General features: G+C 48.1%; 2 protein-coding genes across 5 annotated transcripts in view; both read right to left on the bottom strand.

The window, feature by feature from the left end:
• The window catches only part of CCDC30 (coiled-coil domain containing 30), a 45,318-nt gene extending 32,156 nt beyond the window's left edge, over positions 1 to 13,162 (bottom strand). For 2 of the 4 annotated variants that reach the window (XM_066637157.1, XM_066637159.1), the window contains exons 1-5: positions 13,000 to 13,162; positions 10,633 to 10,815; positions 3,480 to 3,600; positions 831 to 1,021; positions 20 to 173 (exon numbers count right to left, since the gene is read on the bottom strand). In XM_066637157.1, coding sequence (XP_066493254.1) covers positions 20 to 173; positions 831 to 1,021; positions 3,480 to 3,600; positions 10,633 to 10,815; positions 13,000 to 13,095 — 745 coding nt within the window. In that variant the 5' untranslated portion in view covers positions 13,096 to 13,162. Of the gene's footprint in view, positions 1 to 19; positions 174 to 830; positions 1,022 to 3,479; positions 3,601 to 6,927; positions 7,011 to 10,632; positions 10,816 to 12,999 lie in introns of those variants that run through there. The other 2 variants (XM_066637158.1, XM_066637160.1) reach the window with 2 other exon arrangements.
• A 3,694-nt stretch (positions 13,163 to 16,856) lies between these two features.
• Positions 16,857 to 21,333, bottom strand: PPCS (phosphopantothenoylcysteine synthetase). The gene is made up of 3 exons (XM_066637304.1): positions 20,812 to 21,333; positions 19,923 to 20,026; positions 16,857 to 17,745 (listed from the first exon to the last, which is right to left on the bottom strand). The coding sequence occupies exons 1-3, from the start codon at positions 21,296 to 21,298 to the stop codon at positions 17,374 to 17,376; spliced, it is 963 nt and encodes a 320-aa protein (XP_066493401.1). The 5' UTR covers positions 21,299 to 21,333; the 3' UTR covers positions 16,857 to 17,373.
• Positions 21,334 to 21,840: the final 507 nt, after the last annotated feature.

Below are 21,840 nucleotides of genomic sequence, written 5' to 3'. Positions count from 1 at the left end.
CACTGCAAATTACCCTCACCCAGTTTGCTTTGCTCTTTCTTCTGTGTGTCCAGCTCCACAATCAGCCTCTGGATCTCCCTATGAGCCACATGCAGCCTCTGGGCAGCTTCGTCCAGATCTTGCTCAGCCTGCTTGCACAAAGTGCACTCTCTTGCCAGCTCATCAGCATGAGACTAAAAAAGAAACCATGGAACATGGAACATGGAAGGGGCAGTCACAGATAGCCCATCTCCCTCTGTCCTCCAATTTCTATTGCTCCACCTTGATTCAAAATGGAAGAGGGGGATGGAGAGGAAGTGGAAGCATGGAGGAGAGTGGTGGGCTACAGTGTCTCCCCCCATGACTTTTAGAGTATACAAGAGTATGAATTACTCATGAATGTGTGGCATGTTCAGAGGTGGATGAAAAAGGAGACTGAGAGGGGCTTAGACAAAGCTCCCCTCCACAGTCGGTCTCCAGCTAAGGATTCCTAGCCCCAGCTACTGTTCAAACTGTGTAGGCCTGAGCCTCAAAACAAAATGGCGGTAGCAGCAATGCCACAACCCACCTAAAGTCCAGTCGCAGCTCACTTCTGGGTCCCAACCTACCTGCTGAAGACTCCTGAATCTGGCAATACAGGGCTAGAGAGGCCAACGGTCTGACTCAGGAAATAGCAACTCCATTATGGTCACATACAACTCATCTTGTACCAGAGAAGCTGAGGCTCTTCCTTCTGCTACAGCCTGCACGTCTTGGCTGCCAGCATCACTATCAACAGATGTTCCGCATTCAACCCCAGCACATCATTTGTTGTTGCATCAACATGTGCCATGAGGCCACATGCTACATACCTGGAGCTGAGATGCACATAGTTTCTCCAGGCAGCCAGGGGAATCCAGCTTTTGCTCGAGTCCCTCAAGCCTCTCCAGCAAGGTGCTTCTTTCAACCAACAAATAAGCCACCTGTTCACTGGGACTGCTGTGGGCAACATCCACCAAGCCTTCCTGCTCCAGCATCTCCTCCACTTCCTTCTGCTGGGATTCTGGGGAGGAAAACAGGACATGCATATCCTTCAGCCAAACCCCAAGACCCCAGTTCAAGATCCTGGTACTTGAGGTGATCCGAGTCAAATGCTGCAGCTATCCCTGACTTGAAAGTGCACCTGCTAGGGTTCCTCTTTCTCCTCCTGCTCCCTGGCTTTGAAGAGAGAGAGGTGAAAGGCGAAGGAGAGGAAGCATAGAGGAGCAGAAATTTGAGGGCTAGAGAAATGCTAGTGAAGCTGTAGCTCACCACTCTCTTCTTCTCCACTCACCTTTTCCTGTTCAAAGAATGGGAGGAGTGGAGGAGGAGAGCAGATGGAGGCAAGAACCCCTCCCAACCCACTACGTGAGGCATCTGTCTTAGCCTAAAAGAAGGGACAGACATGCAGCTGATCATGTTTATTCAAAGAAATTGGGTTATTGGGATTCCCAGAAAGGTCTGAGAGAGAGAGAGAGAGAGAGAGAGAGAGAGAGAGAGAGATCCATAATAATAAAATGCACTGGTTGTACATTTCCTTTAAGTGATTCAGAATTTCACTATCCATCCAAACTCACAGGTGCCCTTTGGGGTGGAAGATAGCACTGGGCTCACATGCCTCATCTGTTGATAAACCTCTGGTGGGAGAGGAATGGTTGGGATTGTGATATCCAGGTGAGAAGAGAACATAACGTGTATTCGGCCTAAAGCATCCCCAACCTTCTTTTCATTTCTGGTTCAAATCTGAGGTGCTGGTCATTGTCTTAAAGTCCTCTATGGTTTGTGCCTTTGATACCCTAAGGATCACCTTCTACCATATGAATCTACCTATCTATTAAGATCTCAGGAGGAGGTTCCACTTTGCCTGCCACCATCAACTGAGACTTGATTTGTCAGCACATGGAACAAAGTCTTCTCTGTTAGACCCCTTAGATGCGGAACTCCCTGCTTCAGGGAATTTAAGAACCTCTCTCTTTCCTTTTATAGAGGCACTTGATATGCACCTGCTCTACCAAGCTTCTGAGCTGGAAAACCAAACTGCTGCTGTGTTAGCTGCCACTAGAATGTTGCACTTTAATAAACAACTTTTTAAATGACTGATTTTTTTTTAAGTGGTAAATTTTTCTTCTGCTTTTGTACTTGCGCTAGTATCCTTGAGGCTATCCAGCAAAAAGTAGGATAAAAAAGAAAAATTAAATAAATAAATACATTCCAAGAGGGAGTGTGCGTACTAGTAACTGTACATTTCTGAAGGATTTCAGCTGCTGTCAGTCATTTTGGGAGCCTGTTGTGGCTGAAAGCCAGGGTGCAAATACAACGCATAGATTAAATGGAAAGAAATTCATCAGCATTTTTTCCACAAGCGCACAAGCCCAACACTATTTTGCTCAGCTGGTCTGTGGCACAGTAGCTAAGACCAGGCAGTTTTGCAGCTGAGCAGTCCCCCCATCCCCTACAAAAGCAACAGCCAGCACAGCATGCAGTGGATTGATTCAGCCACAAAGTGCAGAGCCTGATTAGACAAGAGATATGACTACAGCCTCAAGGTCAGCTATCCACTCACTGCACACAGATACAGAGCAAATGTACATGAATGTGAGTCACCAGAGGATGAAAACAGCAAGATCTTCAGGGCCAGCCTGTTCTGTCACGCTAACTGAGGCAGATGCTTCAGATGGTGCACCACTTCTCCTCCTTTCCCCCAACAGAAAAAGGGAGAGTAGAATGAAGCAGAAGCATATGGTGGGCTAGACAGTCTCAACATTCTGGCCCACCAGTCTCTTCTCCAGACTTCCTCTTCTGCTTCTTCCCTTCTCCAGATTCAGGGAGAGGTGCAACTGAGGAAGTGACTGGCGTGGCACCAGGTAAGTGGAGGGGGTTGCATTTGCTACCTTGCCTCAGGTACTGAGAGAACTTGGATCAGTACAGGTTCCTGGTGATACAGTCTAGGTTCCAGGCTCTCCCATTTGGAGGGAGGGAGGTAGAAGGAGCTGGGGATTGATGATGATACTAGCTTACTTCATTAAATGTCATATGTTTTCATTTCCTGCACATTAGCAGCTGCCAGAGCCTGTGAGCTGAGCAGCAGAGTAACATTTTGGGAATCACTAAAGACCAAGACAGAAAAACAGCCAGGATCACTCTGATGGGCACCCTTGTCCCTGGCCAGTGGAGAATGTGTCATACAAGCCTAGCTTGTGGCTTTACAATCCCCAAGGAGGGAGTGTGACCCCCCCCTCCCAGCACAATCAATCAATACATCAGCTCTCATTTGACACAATTTAAGGTGATGGGGATGAGCTGGGAGAAGGCAGAGATGAAAGGCTGGTGTTTCATGTTCCAGGGGCACCAAGACCTCTGCCCAATGGGGCACAGAAAGATGGTCATCTTCCTCTTCCTCATCACCTTTCCCAGACTCCCACCCCAAGGAGAGCCCTGGATATGGCAGGCTTTGCCGATCAAGAGAGGGAAAGAGACATTACCATGCTGGAGCTGCAGTTGCATGAATTCCATTCTCAGTTGCTGGTTTTCCTTCTCAAATTCCAGAGCGAGGGCATCCCGTGCCTCTGTCAAGGTCCGGACGTGGCCCACGTAGTTTTCCACCTGCCAGGGGAACAATGGTCTCAGTACAGCAACTGCCAACAGGAGAATTGTGAAAAATGCCTTCAAAGCTTCCTCAAGCCCTAAGCACTCCCTCACGGAGGAGGATGCCTGTCACAACTCTGCCCATGTTGCTACTCTGGCCTGGGCATCTCCCAATCAGCAGGCACTCTGAGATTGAGCAGGGATGTGCACTACAAAATGGGGGGCAAGCTCCTCTGAGAGCAGGAAATCCTGTGCAATGGAAACCACCTCATTGGTTGATCCAGCTTCATGCTGTCTCTGAGTCCAATCACTGGTCCATATAGTTTGGTGTTGTGACCTCAGTCAGTTACCCTGAGAGTAGCATTCCAAGGCCTCAGGCAGAGCCTATTCCCAACACACACTGGGAAATGCTTAAGTACATGAAGAATATTATTCCCCATTTCCCTCCCCTCCCTCTGCTGTCTGCCTCAAGTCTCTCTTGCTTGTAGGCCCCACGAGTAGGGCCTTGTTAACTAGCCTGGCAGGCTGATGGTGCCACAGACATCCTCACTAGTGACTAACAGGAGACACCAAGGACTGACCCTATTACTTTCAGCACCGGCTCTTACCAGTGAGCCACAACCCCTCCCAATTCTTCTACATTGCTGTAACCCAGCAAGATTGCTGCAGGGTGTGAACTAGGGGAGGCAGGAACAGCCTAGGCAGATGAGCACCAAAAATACTCTCTGGGCAAGAAACAGATAAAATGTTTCCATGTTCAACCACAATGATTCTGCTCCTTCTGTTAAAACAGCTCGTTCTGCTACAGTCTCACAAAAATCCTGTTCCCAAGCTGGGGCTCCCATCTGATAGGATAGACAATGGGTAAGGTGGCCAGGAACAGAGATGCACAGTGGCTTGTAGAGTGCTGAAATCTCACCACCCAAAGGAATCGAGGCCTCTCCCTTTTCTGAAAGCTGTTTCCAAGGGAATCCAGCTTGGTCAAAAGCACATTGCTCAGGTTGGGGGGCTGGGTGCACAGCACCCATCTGGTCAGAGGATCTCTTATCCTTCACAGGAGAAAGCATTAATTTGTACATCAATTAATGATAGCAAATGCTGCTTGAAACACAGGACTTCCTCCTAAAGGTCAATTATTTATTTATACTATCCTTCTTCCAAGCTCAGGATGGTTTACATGGTTCCTTCCCTCCTTTTTTTCTCACAATCCTGTGAGGTAGGTGAGGCGGAGAGACTGCCCAAGCTCATCCAGGAAATTTCATGGCGAAGGAGATTTGAACCTGGGTCTTCCAGGTCCAGCACCACAACACCATCCTGGCTCCATCCTACACCATTAGAATGCTATGGCTTTAATAATGACCATTTATTATTACTGTATTATTATTATATTATTATTCTGCTTTTCAACAAACAGTAGTCCACAAAACAGTTTACATAGCAAAAATCAATCAAAAAATGTTTCCCTGCCCCAGAGGGTTCACCATCTGAAAAGATACAGAAGAAGCACCAGCAATAGCCACTGGAAAGGACACCATGCTGGGGCGAAGAGGGATAGATGCTTTCCCCTGCTAAATAGAAGAGGACACTACTTTAAAAGGGGCCCCTTTGCCAATTAGCACCATCCTATTTACTGAGAGAGTGACCAGCCTGATGCATCCCAGCACAATGTTCCTCTTGGTAGCTGCCGCTGGCATCTCCCTGAGCTTATTTTCAGATGGTTGGGTCAGGGGACCATCTCATTTATTTTTGATATGTAAACAGTTTTGAAAATATACACCTCTCCCAATGCCTATGCTGCCAAAACTTAAGAATCTTAGAGCCCAATCCTAAGCATGTCTACTCAGAAGTAAGTCCCATTGCAGTCAATTGGGCTTACTCACAGGAAAGTGTGGATAGGATTGGGCTGTTAGTCATTGTTTCCCTTGCTCTGGGCCCACTTCCTTCAGGATCCTTTAAACATCACCAGCCCGCCAGCCATCCCTGCTGTGCACTAAGATTGTCAGGTGACATGAAAATGTATGTTGGAAAACTATTAACTGTCAGCAGATGGTGCTGTGGATTTGCATAACGGGCTCAGAGGAATGCTGTATATTAGCACCGTATATTAATGCAACTATTGCTCCTAATTTGAAGAACTGCAATTTATTCTTTCAGGTGAGTCAGACCTCCCTGGAAGTACAATGACCACTTCTGGGCTCTGTATTTTAAGAACAATGTAGACAAACTGAAGAGATTCAGAGGAAGGCAGCAAAAATTATGAGGAGTCTGGAAAAGAAGTCTTATCAAGTCCTGTGATGGAACTGAGGATGTTTAGCCTGGCAAAGAAAAGACAGAGATGGGGAGGGGGGCATGGTAGCACTCTTCAAATCCCTGAAAAGTTGTCCCAATGAGGGGAGTTGAATTGATTCTCTTCTGCCCTAGAGGGCAGGATTACAACTAATGGGTTTTACAGGAGAGAAGATTCCAGTTGAACATTAAGAGAAATAACTTAATAAGTACAATTGAACATAACAGAAAGGTCACCACCAGATAATTGGTTCCGTGATTGAACTGTGCTTCAATAATGGAACCAATTACCTGAAGGGGGGGTGTCTGGATGTCTTCAGGCAGAGGTAGGATAGCTGTCTGTTCAGGATGCTCTTGCCCTTAATTTCCTGCATGAAGCAGGTGGGGTTGGACTAGATGTCCTCTAAGACCGGCTCCAGGACTCTGATTTTAAGAGCCCCAGGTGCTCTCAGTGGGCAAGTCAAGCTCCTATTCAGTCTCCTCTGGAAACATCACCTGCTTCAGGGTCCCACAGCACTTCTTGAAATGAAAGGTATTTCTGTCTATGAGAGAACCCAACAACACAGTCAACCAACTTCCCATTTTGGGAAGGGGTGTGTTTCAGTGCAAAAGGGTGTCAGCCTTCCTGAAACACATCCCACAATCCAGGCCCAACAGGGAGTGTGGAAAATTGGTTTCTGTCTGGGGGGGGGGGGAGTCCAATGGAGGCAGATGTTTGGCCACTCTGAGTAACGGGATACTGAACTATCTCAACTTTGGGTCTGTTCCAACAGGGCTCTTCTTCCCAAAGCTAGGGAAGAAGACCAATTAGAAAAGACTCATTTGGTCTTTTTCCTTAATTACCCTACAGCCAAACCAGAAATGAAACATACAAAGACCAAACTCTTTACATTTCCTCTTCTTCAGAGCAGTGTGGGATTTGCTTACTTGACCATCTGGGGATCACAGCAGGGGGAAAAAACGGAATTCTTAAATACTGATGTGGCAGCCTTTAATCCATCTGGGAAGGAATCTGTGATTGCCCCCAAGTGCAGGGCAAAAAAACCCCCAAGCTGTCACCTGCCAAGCTGACGGCAGCTGAAAGAGGAAATCAATCATTTGCGTCAGATACAAGAAGGTCTCCTGCTGATTTTATTGTCTGTATTTCTCACTTTGAAGACTATGGGAAAACAACCCATTCCGCTGCTCTCATTGCCAGGCCCATTGAAAGAAACAGGATTCGCCCAGGGAACACAGGATGTGCTCCGGCACACAGCCCATTCATTTCAAAAGGGTTCACACCGAGAAGTTCTCCATAAGCAGGGCTCCGGGTTTTTTCCACTGACAAGGTCCCAAATAACTATGACAGCCAGATACAAGTTTCCAGCACAAAAACCAGGCAACACGGAAGCAATGGGGGCAAAAATGTACTCAGCCTACTCCAAGGTAAGCAGGAAACAAAATTGAACAAGGAGACAAAGCCATGTTTATGCACATCTCCGAGAGGCTGTGAAAGACGACAAGAGATAAGCAGTGGCCGGAATCAGAGCTCGTTTGCACGCAATGTCTGCACGATTGAACACCAGCTGTCTCCAGAAACCTCATGACTTTCCGGAAGCTTATTGCAAAATGCCTGAGGGTTTAAAAAAAGGCATAGTTCAAGCTTTTCCCATCCCTGTGAAAAGATTCATGGTCAGATAGAGAAAGACCAAAGACCCCATATGACATGTTGGTATTGTAGCTCAATGCATAGACATCGCATTAAACAAAACGGTATGTTAACTAAACACAAAGCAGGATGGCCGAGCAAGCCCAGTCTCAGAGTTTGCATTCCCAGGATTCCATCCCTTTTTCCCAATGCTTGCCCTATGGCAGCTTCTGTATTAGGGTCTATGAATGCAGTTGAGGGGTTGTTCTTCAGCAAGAGGCCTGGAAGCGAAATGAACATGGTGGCTTCACTGACAGGACCATTGTGTCCTAGACAACTATGCATCCCTGGTCATTTAGGACCCTGGACACTTGTGCCTGGTTTTCTGGAGTCCCAATACATGTATACTTATATTAAATGTACTTATTGTTTTTAAATGCAAAGGCAGGAATAGGGCTAGGACAGTATTTCTCAAACAGTGGTATGGGTACCATCTGTGATACTTGAGGTGGTGTCTGGTGGTACTCACAGGACCCTTGGACACCTGTTGCCCAGCACCAAGACTGGGAACACAACACAAACAGTGGTAGGAGGCTCCAAAGCATGCTTTTCTGTGCTCAAAAAAGCCCTCCCACTCACCCTGAGCCTCTTACTGGTGTTTGTCCTGTTGCATCTGGCCTCTCAACCCAGAAGAAACTGGCGATGATGTCATCGCCAATTACTTCCAGTGGTACTTTGAATAGGTGGACCATGTGAAGTAGTACAGCAGAGAAAAAATGTTGAGAAACACTGGGCTAGGATATGAGGCTTACCATATAATATAATATAATATAATACCATATGAGGTTTGTTGCCCAGCTATAGTGGGATGCAAATAACTGGAACGAAAGAAACTGGATGCTAATGTCCAGGGATACCAATGACTGGAAAGCATTTGACTGGCACACAACTGTCTAGGGCAAGCAAATCCAAACCCCAGCCCAGGGGCCAGATGCGGCCCGCAACCAGCCTCTATCCGGACCACAGCCAGCCTCTTATCCCCTGAAAGCCTCTGGCCCACTCAATTGAACACAACTGCAGTTGTGCTCTGGTTGCATCTGCAGAGCATTCAGAAGGCCAAAGAGGTTGAATGAATGAGCCCATTCGTTCAATTATTCACTCATCTAAGTTCCATCTCTAACTTACTTAAATTTTATATTTAAATTTCTTTCTGACCCTCAACACCAGGGGTGCTCACACTTTTTTGGCTCGAGAGCTACTTTGAAACCCAGCAAGGCCCGGAGATCTACCAGAGCTTTTTTACAATGTTCGCGCCATCATAACATATAACATTTATGCGTACAATTTATGTTGGTGTACCTTGCATAACCGCATGAGCCAATATTGCACAACAAAACATAATTAACTATAAACATTTCTTGTAATTACTTGAGTTTACTTTGATGGCTTGCACTGAAGTGAATCAGCCAAGGATGCATAGTCCAGACAGTAGCTGCTGACAGCCAGCCTCAAGCACACTTCCAAATGTTCATCAGTCATGGTGGAAAGGTACTTGGACTTAATGATCTTCATGTAGGAAAAGGCTGACACATAAATAAGTGGAGCCCTTCCTGCCTCAGGTGCTCTTATATCCCTGAGGGCCCTATTGCCTTCAAGTGGCTGCAGCTGTGCAGCACACTCTGCTGGATGCCCAGGCCTTACCCTTAAAGGGGCCACTGCTGACACCACATCTACCTCCTCACCAGATCTTCCTTGATTCCAATACAAGTGGGGGAGGGGGAGCAGATCTCTATACAGACCAGTGCAAAAACAGGGGAAAGGTGTGGGGGAGGGAAGATCTCTATATAGACATCACAGCAAGACCAGTGCAAAACCCCTTGCACACAGAACCAACAGATGGAAGTGGGGGGGGGGGCAGATCTCCATACATACCAGTGCAAAAGCAGGGGAAAGGTGTGGGGGAGGGAAGATCTCTGTATAGACATCACAGCAAGACCAGTGCAAAATCCCTTGCACACAGAACCAACAGATGGAAGTTGGGGGGGGGGCAGATCTCCATACATACCAGTGCAAAAACAGGGGAAAGGTAAGTCAGCCCCAGTAGAGTCAATGGGGCTCACTCCCAGGGATGCGTGGATGGGAGAGAAGCCTGCCAGCGGCTCCTCTCCCAGGGAGGAGCCTGCCAGGTGCTCACTCCCTGGGCTCCCTCCCTGGGCTCACAAGCCTGCCAGGGGCTCACTCCTAGGGATGCGTGGACGGGAGAGAAGCCTGAGATCAACTCATTTCGCCTTGAGATCGACTGGTAGCTCAAGATCAACATATTGGGCACCCCTGCTCAACACCATGCCAGAGATTTGATGTGGCTCTCTGGCCGAAAAGTTTGGAGACCCCTGGTCTATAGGATGAAAATACCCTGGTTCCATATCTCACTATGCATAGTGCACATATGTACTATATAATTGTGCTGTGTGATCTAGAATGCCTGTCTGCCACGGCCAGGACCCTTCTACTGTACTTACTCAGAAGTGGGCTAGATGTAGTGCTGCAACTAACAACATAAGCATAACCATGTCTATTCAGAAGGCCATTAAGTTCAATGGAACTTACTCCCAGGGAAGTGAGTACAGGATTGTGGCCTAAAGGACAGTGTTGCAAATCAGGACTTTCCCCTTATAAAATCTCACCTCCACCATGACTTCCTCAGTGATCTGAGGCCAAGCCACTCCCTCTCAGACCCAATTTTCCCACCTACAAATGGGAAAAACCATCCTTATCCAATAAGTCTATCAAGATAAATACATGTGAAGTCTTTGATCATTCACAGAGCTTTATATAAATACTAAATAAGATCATTTTTGGATAAGGATTAGGTCAGTTCCATTGAGCAAAGATTAACTTTATATCTTTAATTGTAACTTTAGAGTTGCAGCTTCTGCCAAGTAACTGTTTCCTGTTCAGTGCAAACTGTGTTTTAAGGCTTGTTCCAAATAGGCATTTGGAATCTGTGGATACTTTTGCTTTGAACTGGCTGGGCAGGATTATAGTAACAGCATTAACCGACACAGGAAAAGCCCTTTTGAAGTCTACAGGACTGCTCCAGGTAAGCAACTGGATGTTTGCAACCTCTTCCCTCCTACCTCTCTCATCTCTGCTGCTTGTTGTTTTCTGAGCTCCTCTAATTCACCAGTGGTGGAATGCAACTTAGCTTGACTGCGCAGGAACAGTTCCCAGACAAAACAGAGCTGCTCCTTGGCAGAAGCAGTAGGATCACCCCCTTCTTCCTTTAGCTGCTGCTGTATGTCTTCAAAACGTGCATCCTCCTAGGGAAGGGAATGAGAAAACAAGGTCTCCTTATACATACAATCCACATTTTACATAAGGAGGGCTGTGCTGAGTTTAGGAGGATCCATCAAGCTCAGGGTGGCTCCAAACAGAAGCCAGCCAGCTATCACTGTCAGTTCTTCAGGAAATTGCTAGCTATTCCCTGTTTACCCCAGCAGACTTTGAGGTATACTACACCTGTACACAGATGTTCCACTTAATGATCACGATCAGTCTCATATTTTTCAAATGTAATCTAAGCAATCACAAATTTATTTAATTCTGCTTTTCCACAACTCAAAGAGGCACACGGTATAATAAAACTAAACATAGTTTTAACTAAAAATACACACACACACACACACACACACAAATGCAACTACAATAATATTGAAACCAACTAACACCAATAAATAGGAGCAACATCAACTAATATGTCTGGCATTCAGTGACAAGCTATCTCTAAAACCTGGAAGGTGCATATACAGTCATCATGGGCTTGTAACCTGTGATGGACTTTTTCTTCCATAAACCTGTTAAAAGGTCTACTTGCCTTTTCAAGATCTCTAGGGCTGCAATCATATGCACACTTTCCTGGGAGTAAGCCCCACTGAACTCAGTGGAACTTACTTCTAAGTAGACATGCATAGGATTCAGCTGTAGGCCAGGTGACATCACCATATTGTGTGGCAAGGAGTTCCAGATATTAATTATGCATTGATATTATCAATATGCACAGATATTAATAAATGCATCCTTTTGTCTGTCCTGGTTCTTTTGCCAGTCAGTGTAAGTGGCTGTCCCTTTGTTCTGGTCTTGTGCAAGAGCAAGAAAAACTACTCTTTATCCACACCATGCATCATTTTATTGATCTAAGGCTGAGATTCCAGACACACTGATTTGAGAGTAGCGTTCACTGAACTCAGCTGGGCTTACTTCTGAGTACACATATATAGGATTGGGCTGTCAATCATGTTCTCCCTCCATCACCTTTAGTGCCCAAGCCTATGCATGACTCAGAAGTCAGTCCCATTATAGTCAATGGAGCTTACTCCTAGCTAAGCATGGATAGGAAGGAAGCCTTAGAGCCCAACGCTGTGCACACCTACTCAGAAGTCAGTCCCATTATAGTCAATGGAGCTTACTCCTAGCTAAGCATGGATAGGATGGCAGCCTTAGAGCTCAACCCTGTGCACACCTACTCAGAAGTAAGTCCCATTATAGTCAATGGGACTTACTCCCAGGGAAGCGTGGATAGCATTACAGCCTTGCAGCCCAATCCTATGCATGTCTACTCAGAAGTCCCATTATAGTGAATGGGGCTTACTCCCAAGGAAGTGTGGACAGGACTGCAGCCTTAGAGCCCCATCCTATGCAGGTCTACTCAGAAGTAAGCTCCATTATAGTGAATGGGGCTTACTCCCTGGAAAGTGTGGGTAGAATGGCAGCCCTACTTACCTTCAGGACCCCCAACTAGCTGGGTTCCAACAGGCCCCCTCTGCCCTGGTTCTGAGCCCTGGATGCCCTCCCAGCCACTGCTCGCTTCAAGAGGCGGACAGAGCCTCCATGTCCAGGAGCAGCTACCCCTGCGCTGCTCGAGGGTTCCCACCGCCCGAGGCCTCTGGCTGCCCGCTGGCGGAGACGGGGCGCTGGGCCAGGAGCAAGGCGCCGTCCCGCACGCCCTCCCCGCCCCGCGCCTCCCGCTCTCCGCTCACCCACCGGCCGAGCTCTCTCCATGCGTGCCCCGCGGCGCCAGACCCAGGAAAGGCCGCGATCACCATGGCAACGAGGCCTCCCCGCTCGGCCCGGGCCGCCACGCCAGCCCAGGCCCGCCGGTCGCCATGGCAACCGTCCCCCCCCCGCCTGCGCCTGGCGCTGTGCAGCCCGCCCCGCATTGACGGGTTCCCCCCATTTTGCACACTCACCTTAAAGTAGGCCTCCTGCTCATAGCCCACTTCACGGGGCTTAGAGTCCAATCCTCTGCATGTCTACTCAGAAGTAAGTCCCATTCCAGTCAGTGGCGCTTACTCCCAGGAAAGTGTAGACCAGGTTGCAGCCTTACTCCCTGCAAGGCTGCGATCCTACTTACCTGGGAGTAAGCCCCATTGACTAGAATGGGGCATACCTCTGAGTAGACATGCAGAGGATTGGGCTCTAAAAGCTGCAACCCTAGCCACACTTACCTGGGAGTAAGCCCCATTGACTAGAATGGGGCATACTTCTGAGAAGACATGCAGAGGATTAGGCTCTAAGGCTGCAGCCTTGCCCAGGCCATGCATTTTGATCCCATTTCAGGGCTTTGCTCTCTGACAAGCCACAACACAGAGAAAGGCATATTGCAGTCAAGCTCTGCCTGCCCTGGTCCACCTGTCTGTAGGACTGCAGCTCTGTAGGACTTCAAAGTGGGGTCTTACCCTGTCCTATCTGGAGATGCTAACAGGATTAGACCTGGATACAAAGCAGTCACTTGGCTACAAGCCACAGCCCCTCCCATTCAGCACACATAGGATGTTTGTCCTCTGCCATGCCTCTTCTCATGGTCCACCTATTACCAGAAAACTAGTATTACCATTAGTATACTAGTACATTATTAGTATATTAGTATGAAATTAGTATTATATTACCAGAAAACTAGTATTACCAGAAAACTAATAACAAAGTATTACCAGAAAACTGGCAATGACATCATCACCAGTTACTTCTGAGCCGGGAGGCCAGTGCAACGCAACAAGAGGCGCAGGGTGGACAGGAGGGCTTTTTGAGCACAGAAAAGCATGCTTTGGAGTTCGGTCGGGCAAGCCAAGCCTCCTACTACTTTTTGTGTCATGTTCCTGGTCTCACTGTCAGGTGGTGGGTATCCAGGGGTTCCAGGAGTCCCACCTGACACCACCTCAAGTACCACTGGTGGAGAAACACTGGTTTAAAGTAAAACACAGGTTCAGTCTCTGTGTGTTTCCCTGTGGGATTGGGAAGAGGGGATGGAATTTATATACAGTAGAAATGCCCCCATTTTTGCTATATACCCCTCTCAGAAATTAGATTGAGCCAAATCCCAACTGTGTTTAAATCCCATAGAGTTCACTGGGACGTACTCTCAGTTCTCTTTACGTGTGAATTCACTTATCTGTGAGGGGCAGATGCTGGCAATGAGAGGTCTCTGGAAAGTTACCTGAAGGCTGCTCTGGGGATGGGGAAAGCCAAGGAAGGAGCCAAGAGAACAGGTGAAGGAAGAGGACAGGTGAAGCAACCCCTTCTCCACTGCTAAACTCTGAGGCCTCCTTATTAGGCCAGCAACCTTCAACAAGTTGAGAGATAGCCAGCACAGAGGAGAAAGCATGTTTGGGGACTGGAAAACTGGAGCATGTTTGGGGTCTTGGGACAAATAGCCTAACCTCATGCTTACTTGCTCTTAAGCCTCTGTGACGTCAGAGATTTTCCACCCAAGTGTCCATGGAGTCTGACAGACCAACACTATAGTTATTCAGCCAATTTAAGTAGCTTTGGCATGTGCAGCCTGGAGCAGAATTGATTTCCAAGGGGCCAGACATACACAGGATTTGCTGGCAAGCTGGCCAACAGAGAGGTGCCAGGGATCAAGCCTGCCTGGAAGCCATATTCCTCTCCTAGGAGTCCCCTCTCCTCCATGCAATCCAGGATTGCAATCCTCCATGCAATCCATGCAATTGTGTCCCTCCAAACAATCCAGATTCAAGAAGAGGGGGGAGAGGAAAAAATAAACACAAGATGGAATGAACACCCAAGATGACCACCCATAAGTTTTGTGAAATTTCAAATCCACAGGCCAGCATTCAATAATCTGAAATGAGAAACAACCCACTTGTGTGATATTTTAACCACTTCTGTAGCATTCTCATAATTTTAAAGAAGCCTACATGTGTTACACACACACAACTACCTCCCCGTCTTCCCTCCGGCAGCAACTCAACCACAGTCAGCACATCCATGAGGTTGACTGAGGCAGACACCTCAGGCAACAGAAGAGCAAAGGGTGCTCCCCTCCACCAGCCCATTTGGGATTCCTAAGGCATACATAAGCTTGCAAATGCAGTGAGGCATGTGAAAGCTGTACTCTCTGCAGACCCACCAGTACAGCAAGAAATACAGTTAAAAACTCATAGTTTTGATATTTACTTGGAACTGCACTGGTGTACTTGCTTTAGGAATTAAGAGATGCTACCCGCAAAACAACTAGTAGAACAGGCTATGGGCTGGGCCAGGATCTTGGTCTCCAATGCAATTGTTGATTACATCCAGGGATTATTGTCTCTTCACATGCCAGAATATCTCACCTCCTGCAATGTACCCCCTGCTATGGTCCATTCTGCCACCTGATACTGTATACAAGCATTCTGTACCTAATGCTGCTTGCAGAGACTACACTTGTGGCATCTTCAACACTCCTCAATTCTCTTTTCCAGTCCAGGCAATGGGAGAAGCAAAAGCTGGAGCACAGCCAGGTAAGATAAGGGCAGCAGCATTTGGAACACAGCCTCAAACACTGGAAGATTTTGTGCCACCCCTGCCAAGATTCAATACAGTATCTGATATGTCAGCCAAATCCGTTGTGGAAAGCTACAAGTAGGACATGAAAACCCCTATTCACTAGCAACTGGTATTCAACACTGCTTTTAAACATGGAGGCTCACTGAGACACATTAGCTAACAGCCGCTAATATATCTCCTCTTCCTTAACTGGTCTGATCCCATTTTAAAATCATTAAGCCCAAAGCTATTACCACATATTCTTGAACAAGTTGCCCAAGTTATTTCACAGCACACAAAACTATTTCCTCATTGCTCATTTATTCCTCCAGCTCCACTATCAGCCACTCCCTTAAAGTCTGCCACTTTCTTCAACTCCTTCGGTTTTCCCTAAGGGACTTTCATACACTGAACTCCCACTAGGAATATCTAAATGGTGCTCCTCTGCCATCAGATTCGTCCTCAAAACTTCTTACAAAAATCTCAACTGAAACAAAGTCTGGAGCACACATTGCTGTTGGCCCAATCTATTCAATTTTCCAGTGCTGGTACAGTTGTGCCAGTGGGTTGTGTGCTGCATCCTGTGATGGAGGTAGCCTTCTCAAGGTCTGGGAACATGTGTTCCCTTACCATGGGGCTGCATTGTGGACATACCAAAGCTAGAAAATTAGATAGGATTGTGCCCTGTATTTGCTCTCATTCAACCTCAATAACTTCCTTTCTTCCCCCTATGGCAATATCTTCCCCACCCATCCCATCAAAATTTAGACTGCAGTCTCCATGGGACAGGTAAATGTGTTTTACACTTGTGTTACACTCAAGTGCCACAATCTGTATTTTCTCCTGTGAAAAAACATGGTTGCATTCATTGAGCAAAGAATGCAAAATCTCTGCCCCACTGACTGCATATTTGAGGCTTATAGAGAAAGACGAGATTTCTTTCCTTTCTAATGCCTCTAGAACCAGGGGACATCTGACTGGCAATTTAGGACAGACTTCCACACACTGTGTGTAATTAATTGCTGGAATTCCCTACCACAAGATCTGATGATGGCTACTAGCCTTCATGGCATTTAAAAAGCAATTTGACAGATTCCAAAGCCTGTCTTGCTTGTGGGCTTCATAGACACATCTCTTTGGCTACTGTAGAAAACATAAATGAATCTTTGGTCTACTCCAGGAAAGCTCTTCTCATGTTAAGAGCAGAAACACTTGCATAGCGGCAGAAGGCACAGAGGTGAATTTTTGTTGCATGGAGTTAAAAAATTCCTCTCTCCATCTGTGTTTGAAGATGAACCCAGGAGACTTTGAATGACTGGGAATGAAACCAGAGCACAAGTGATGTGACTATGAGGAGACAGCTGCAAGCTGTTCTATGCTAAGGTAAAAAGCATCTATGTTTTGCTTTTGCAATAAAAGCCAACCAGCAGTCCCCAACATTGTATGCTGTGTATGCACATTCCAAAGCTATTGCATACAAGGAAGGCAGGCTTAATTTCACTAGGTCTGAATCTCAAACCAGAGTTTAAGCACTTGGTCAAAGTCAATTCATTTTAGTTCCACACTGGTGATTTGGCAGGACACCAACATTACATCCTACTGAGTTAGATGCAACTACTCCATTTAGCTCAGGATAGTTAACACAGACTGACAGTGGCTCTGCAGGGCTTTGGAGGCGGCTCCTTCTCAACCCGCCCTGCCATGGGCAGAACCTGGGCCCTTCTGCACACAAACTGCATGCTCTCCGTTGAGCAACACCCATTGCTAAAGTGGAGGCAGATCACTGGGAATGGCAACCACTGAGATGTTGACTGCCTACTTTCACAAAAACAAGCTGTGTTTTTAGGAAGCTTCTGTTATTTATGTACATATACACATATATATATATATATATCCTCCAGTGAGCAGCAAACTTGCAAGCAGTGTGCAAAGTCTGATTACATTAATTTCACCCTTTTGATCCTGCACCAAGTTGAGATGAAGTTGCCTCACGTTAACCAGTAAACAGAGGCGCCTTCCAATTCCCCCACCACCTCCTAAACCCCTAATACAGTTCATTCTGATTTCACAGCCAAAGAGTCACTTTTTCCCCTTGATTGGGGGGAAGATAATTTCTCTATAAAAGCTGTATGCTCAGTCTCGAGGTAGTTCACAATTTTCTCCTCTATTTCCACCCCTTGGGCCACTTCGTCCTCAGAAAGGGAGAGCTGGGTTTCCGCCTCCCTGGTGACCACAATCACGGAGGTCCTTCGGGATTCAAGCATGTTGGCAATCACCACTTGGTGGTGGTACTTGTCCAAGGCCTGCCGGGCTTTGCTGATCAGGATGGACGGGTCGGTTTCCAGCTTGAACGAGATCACAAATGCCTGTGGAGCCCATTCCTTAACCAGAGGGGAGAGCATCTTGGGCACCATCCTCATTGTAATCTGCATTGAGGGAAAGGGGGACAAAACACACCCTGAAATTCAGCAGAAGGAGCAAGCTTTTTCAGACTGAAGAAAACACTTGAGAAGGGAAAAGAAACATCATGAAGGAACCTTTCAAGTAAGCCCACAAGTCATCTGTCCATTCGTCTCTGTGGTCATTTGTGACCTTAATCCATTTCTACTCAGCCCACAGGTGTACATGTTTAGTTCCTGTTGCGTATATGCAACGTTGCTCAGAAATGGTTTAAAAAAAGAACTTTTTCCATAGAAAATATCACCTGAAGACTTTTCTGAACTCTGGAAGAAATTGATAAGCTCATAGGCAGTGTTCCCTCAAGTTATTCGCATCACTGTGAGGATCCCTTCCATGATGTCAAATCATCATAGAACTTCCAAGCAAGCAAAGCTCCAAGCCATGGAGTTTGGTTTCAAGTCATGCAACCATATAGCTCAAGAGGGAATGCTGCCAATAAGTCAATATCTTTGACTAGCAACTTTTTGTAGCCCAAGCATAACAAACATGCAGCACAGAAAATCTTTCAATGTCAATTTTCTAGAATTGGATCTCCACTGAAATCCCGGCACAGACTCTAGATAACTCTGAACAAGCTACCACTGCCTTTTGCTTCTCATCTGAAAAATGGGAATTACACAGGTCAACCTTACAGAGCAACTGGCTTAAGGTTCTAACAAAGCCAAGATATTAGCTGTAAGCAAATCTTTAAGGGCTCCTAGTTTTACACATGTTGTGGATCATTCACCACTATCTCTTTTCTTTCAAGACCCAGCCCACACTTCCACCACTGTAGCAGCGCTATGCTACTTTGGGAAGCACACAGGGCTTAGAACCTTGTTGCTTGAGGGAGTGCAGAAAGCAGAAGCACCGAAGGGGGTTAAGAGTTAGAACATGGAGCAGCAAGGAGTCAGAGCAATGAATGAGACGGCAGACCGGTTTCAAATGTAGATGCAGGGAGGAAGCCTGAAGCGGAACGGAGGTGAGCTTGAGATTGAGAGTTCCCTTTACCTAGCTTCCTCCAAGCCTTTATTGACTTTCAAACACATGAAGCAATACTGATAAACTTCTAGCTAGAACTAGCTGGCTTCTAGCTAACTGCAACACATTCCTAGATATGACCGCTTTTCTATAACATCTTCTTGTTTACAGCACTGGGCTTAGAGACTCAGCATATTACCAAGGCCAGCAGAGTGTGCTCTGCACAGAAGCGGATGTGTCTGCCTGTTGTTGCCAAATATGCCAAAGCATTTCAAAGCCTAGCGCTTGTGCATATGCTACACACCTTTACACTTGGGTTTAGCCTGACAAATTGTCTGCTTTGGAGCAGAGGGGAATGGTGGATACAATGCATGAGGGGTAGCTACTTTCCCCATTTCTCTTTCCCACTTTCTCAGGTTTCTTCATCTCTTCTCTCCAATTCTCACAAGCCAGTCACTACCACTGAGATTGCCTTTCTTTCTCAATGTAGGAGTGACTCCCAGACACACAGCCTATAGCATTTCATTCACTGGCAGTTCCATGGCCAGGACCATGTCCCAGGTGGCCCTATGGGCTGAGAATTCAGGCAAATACAGGTCCAGTCTTGTTATACCGGGATTTTTTATACAGGGATTTGACTCAACACAAATGGCCACTGCAAATGAGAGGGAATGTGCTGATCCCTGGAGAAAATGCACTAAAATCAGTTTTAAAAACTGAACAGTTCTTTAACAATAGCCTAGCTAATGAGAGAGAGGGGGCAGCTGGCTGACAATCCATCAATCCTTCTCTCTCCAGGCAACCCCTCCCTTCCCCCTGAGCATGTGAAAGAAAAGTAATCACTTTGCATTGGTGAAGGGAGGGGCTGAGTGAAGCACCCTTGTAAGCCTTGCAGGAGGACTGATTGATGGATTATCTTCTTAATGACTCTTCTTACATCACAAAGGTCAACAAGGCCATTTTTAAATCACCTGAGCAAGGGAACTTTGTTTTTTAAATGGATTTGCTTTGGTGCCATTTTTGGCTATCCACTTGTGAGTTCTGGGAAAGGAACCCCCTGGAATAATGAGGCTCAACCTGTATGCCAATTCATAAGGCAGTAGCAGCAGTGCCAGAACAAGACTCCAGGTTTCAAAGTTATTTTAGACCTGTAGGAGACAGTCCCAGTAACTTTTGGTCTTACCTGGAGGGGTCCATCCACTGACTGGATTTTGTGTTCAGGCATCTCTGAAGCAGGGATATAGAAATCGGATACAGCAGCCGCCAAGTAGAACATGGCACTGGAACCTGTGCAGGTTGAGAAAGAAAGTAGTTTGCCTGGATGAAACTGGATGAGGACCATCAGCCACCACACTTGTACCCCAGCTTTCCAAGGTTCCATGCATTTGTACGTGTCCTCACTGCCTTCACTCCAGCAGTCTGAAAGGTGCTTTCACTGGTGTTCTGCTCTAAGCGCCAGACCCCAGCCAACTTTCCAGCTGTGCCAATGGGGCGCTGGAGGGGCAGTCACAGAGGCCCCCTCAGAGCAAGGGAATATTTGTTCCCTCGCATCAGGGCTGTGTTTCAGCCGCGTCAGTGCTGGGAAGTCAGACAGGACTGGGCCCTGAGCCGCTGTGCACATGCCTTGGGCAGCACTCACACAAAGCAGTGCTCTCCAGGCTTCAGGGTCTTCAAGGTTTCAGAAACACCAACAATAAGCAGCTGATGTGAGTGGTGGGCAACGGTGGAATAGCTGGAGGGGGGTGGAGCGCTCAGGCTGGCAGCGAGGCAGGCAAGTGGCCCCTCCCTGCCAACCTGCAGACTCCGCCCCCTCCAGCTACGCCACTGGAAGATGGGGACAGCCTGTGAAGGCGTTTCATAACTGTCTCAAGCCACTAAAGCTTCAGGCACAGGCCGGGTGGGACGCTGTCGCCCTTCCCTGGCGGACTGGAGGTGCTGCTCCGCGTGGGGGCCTCCCTGAAAGAAGGGCCCTGCTGGACCAGGCTGAGGCCCGCCCAAGGCAGGCAGCAGGCAGACGGGCCTTGGCGCTGCCAGCCGGTCAGTGGATGGCGGGGCCTGGGGGCCAGCCTCACCCAGGGGCGCAAGGGCGCGGGCAGCGGCGCGCAGCAGCGCCAGGTACTCGGCGAGGCCGGTGAACTCGAGGGCGAGGAGGGCGGCCTGGTCGCGGGCGCGGCGGTAGGCCAGCAGCGCGGGCACGAGCGCGGGCAGCGCGCGGGCGTCGGCGAAGACGCGCGGGGCCTGGCCCGGGTCCTCGTGCACGCGCAGCGCATCCAGCAGCGCGGGGCCGGGCGGCGGCAGGGCGCGCGCCCAGGGGAAGGCGGAGCGCGCGCGGTGCAGGAAGCAGACACCGTAGCCCGCCTGCACCAGCCGCTCGGCCGAGGCCGCCCCGCGCCGCCCGCTGCTGAAGTTCTCCAGGAAGCGCACGGGCCGCGCCTCCAGCGGCACCTGCGTCCCGCCCGACGTCACAAGCGCCACGCGCCGCCCACGCGCCCGCTGCGCCTCCGCCCAGGCCCGCACGCGCCGCTCCGCCGCCTCCTCCGCTGCTGCTGCCTCGGCCATGCCGCCGCTCCCAGGAGGCCCCGCCCCTTCCACCGGAAGTCGCTGCACTGCAGCTGCTCACGCGATTGCCGCAGCCTGCAGTCATTTCCCCCACACACTGGTATTGGAGGCGCTTCCGGTCCGAACCGGAAGTCGTTTTCTGGGTTTCCATGGAGACACCATAGAGAGCGAAGGGCCAGAGCGCCGCCATGTGCCTCCCATAGAGTTTGATAAGAACATAAAAACAGCCCCACTGGATCAGGCCATAGGCCCATCTAGTCCAGCTTCCTGTATCTCACAGCGGCCCACCAAATGCCCCAGGGAGCACACCAGATAACAAGAGACCTCATCCTGGTGCCCTCCCTTGCATCTGGCATTCTGACATAGCCCATTTCTAAAATCAGGAGGTTGTACATGCACATCATGGCTTGTAACCCGTATTGGATTTTTCCTCCAGAAACTTGTCCAATCCCCTTTTAAAAGCATCCAGGCCAGACGCCATCACATCCTGTGGCAAGGAGTTCCAGAGACCAACCACACGCTGAGTAAATACGCTGATACCA

The sequence above is a fragment of the Tiliqua scincoides genome, chromosome 9 (assembly GCF_035046505.1).
Source record: "Tiliqua scincoides isolate rTilSci1 chromosome 9, rTilSci1.hap2, whole genome shotgun sequence".
NCBI classification, from domain to species: Eukaryota; Metazoa; Chordata; class Lepidosauria; order Squamata; family Scincidae; genus Tiliqua; species Tiliqua scincoides.
This window is presented reverse-complemented; position numbering and strand designations above follow the sequence as displayed.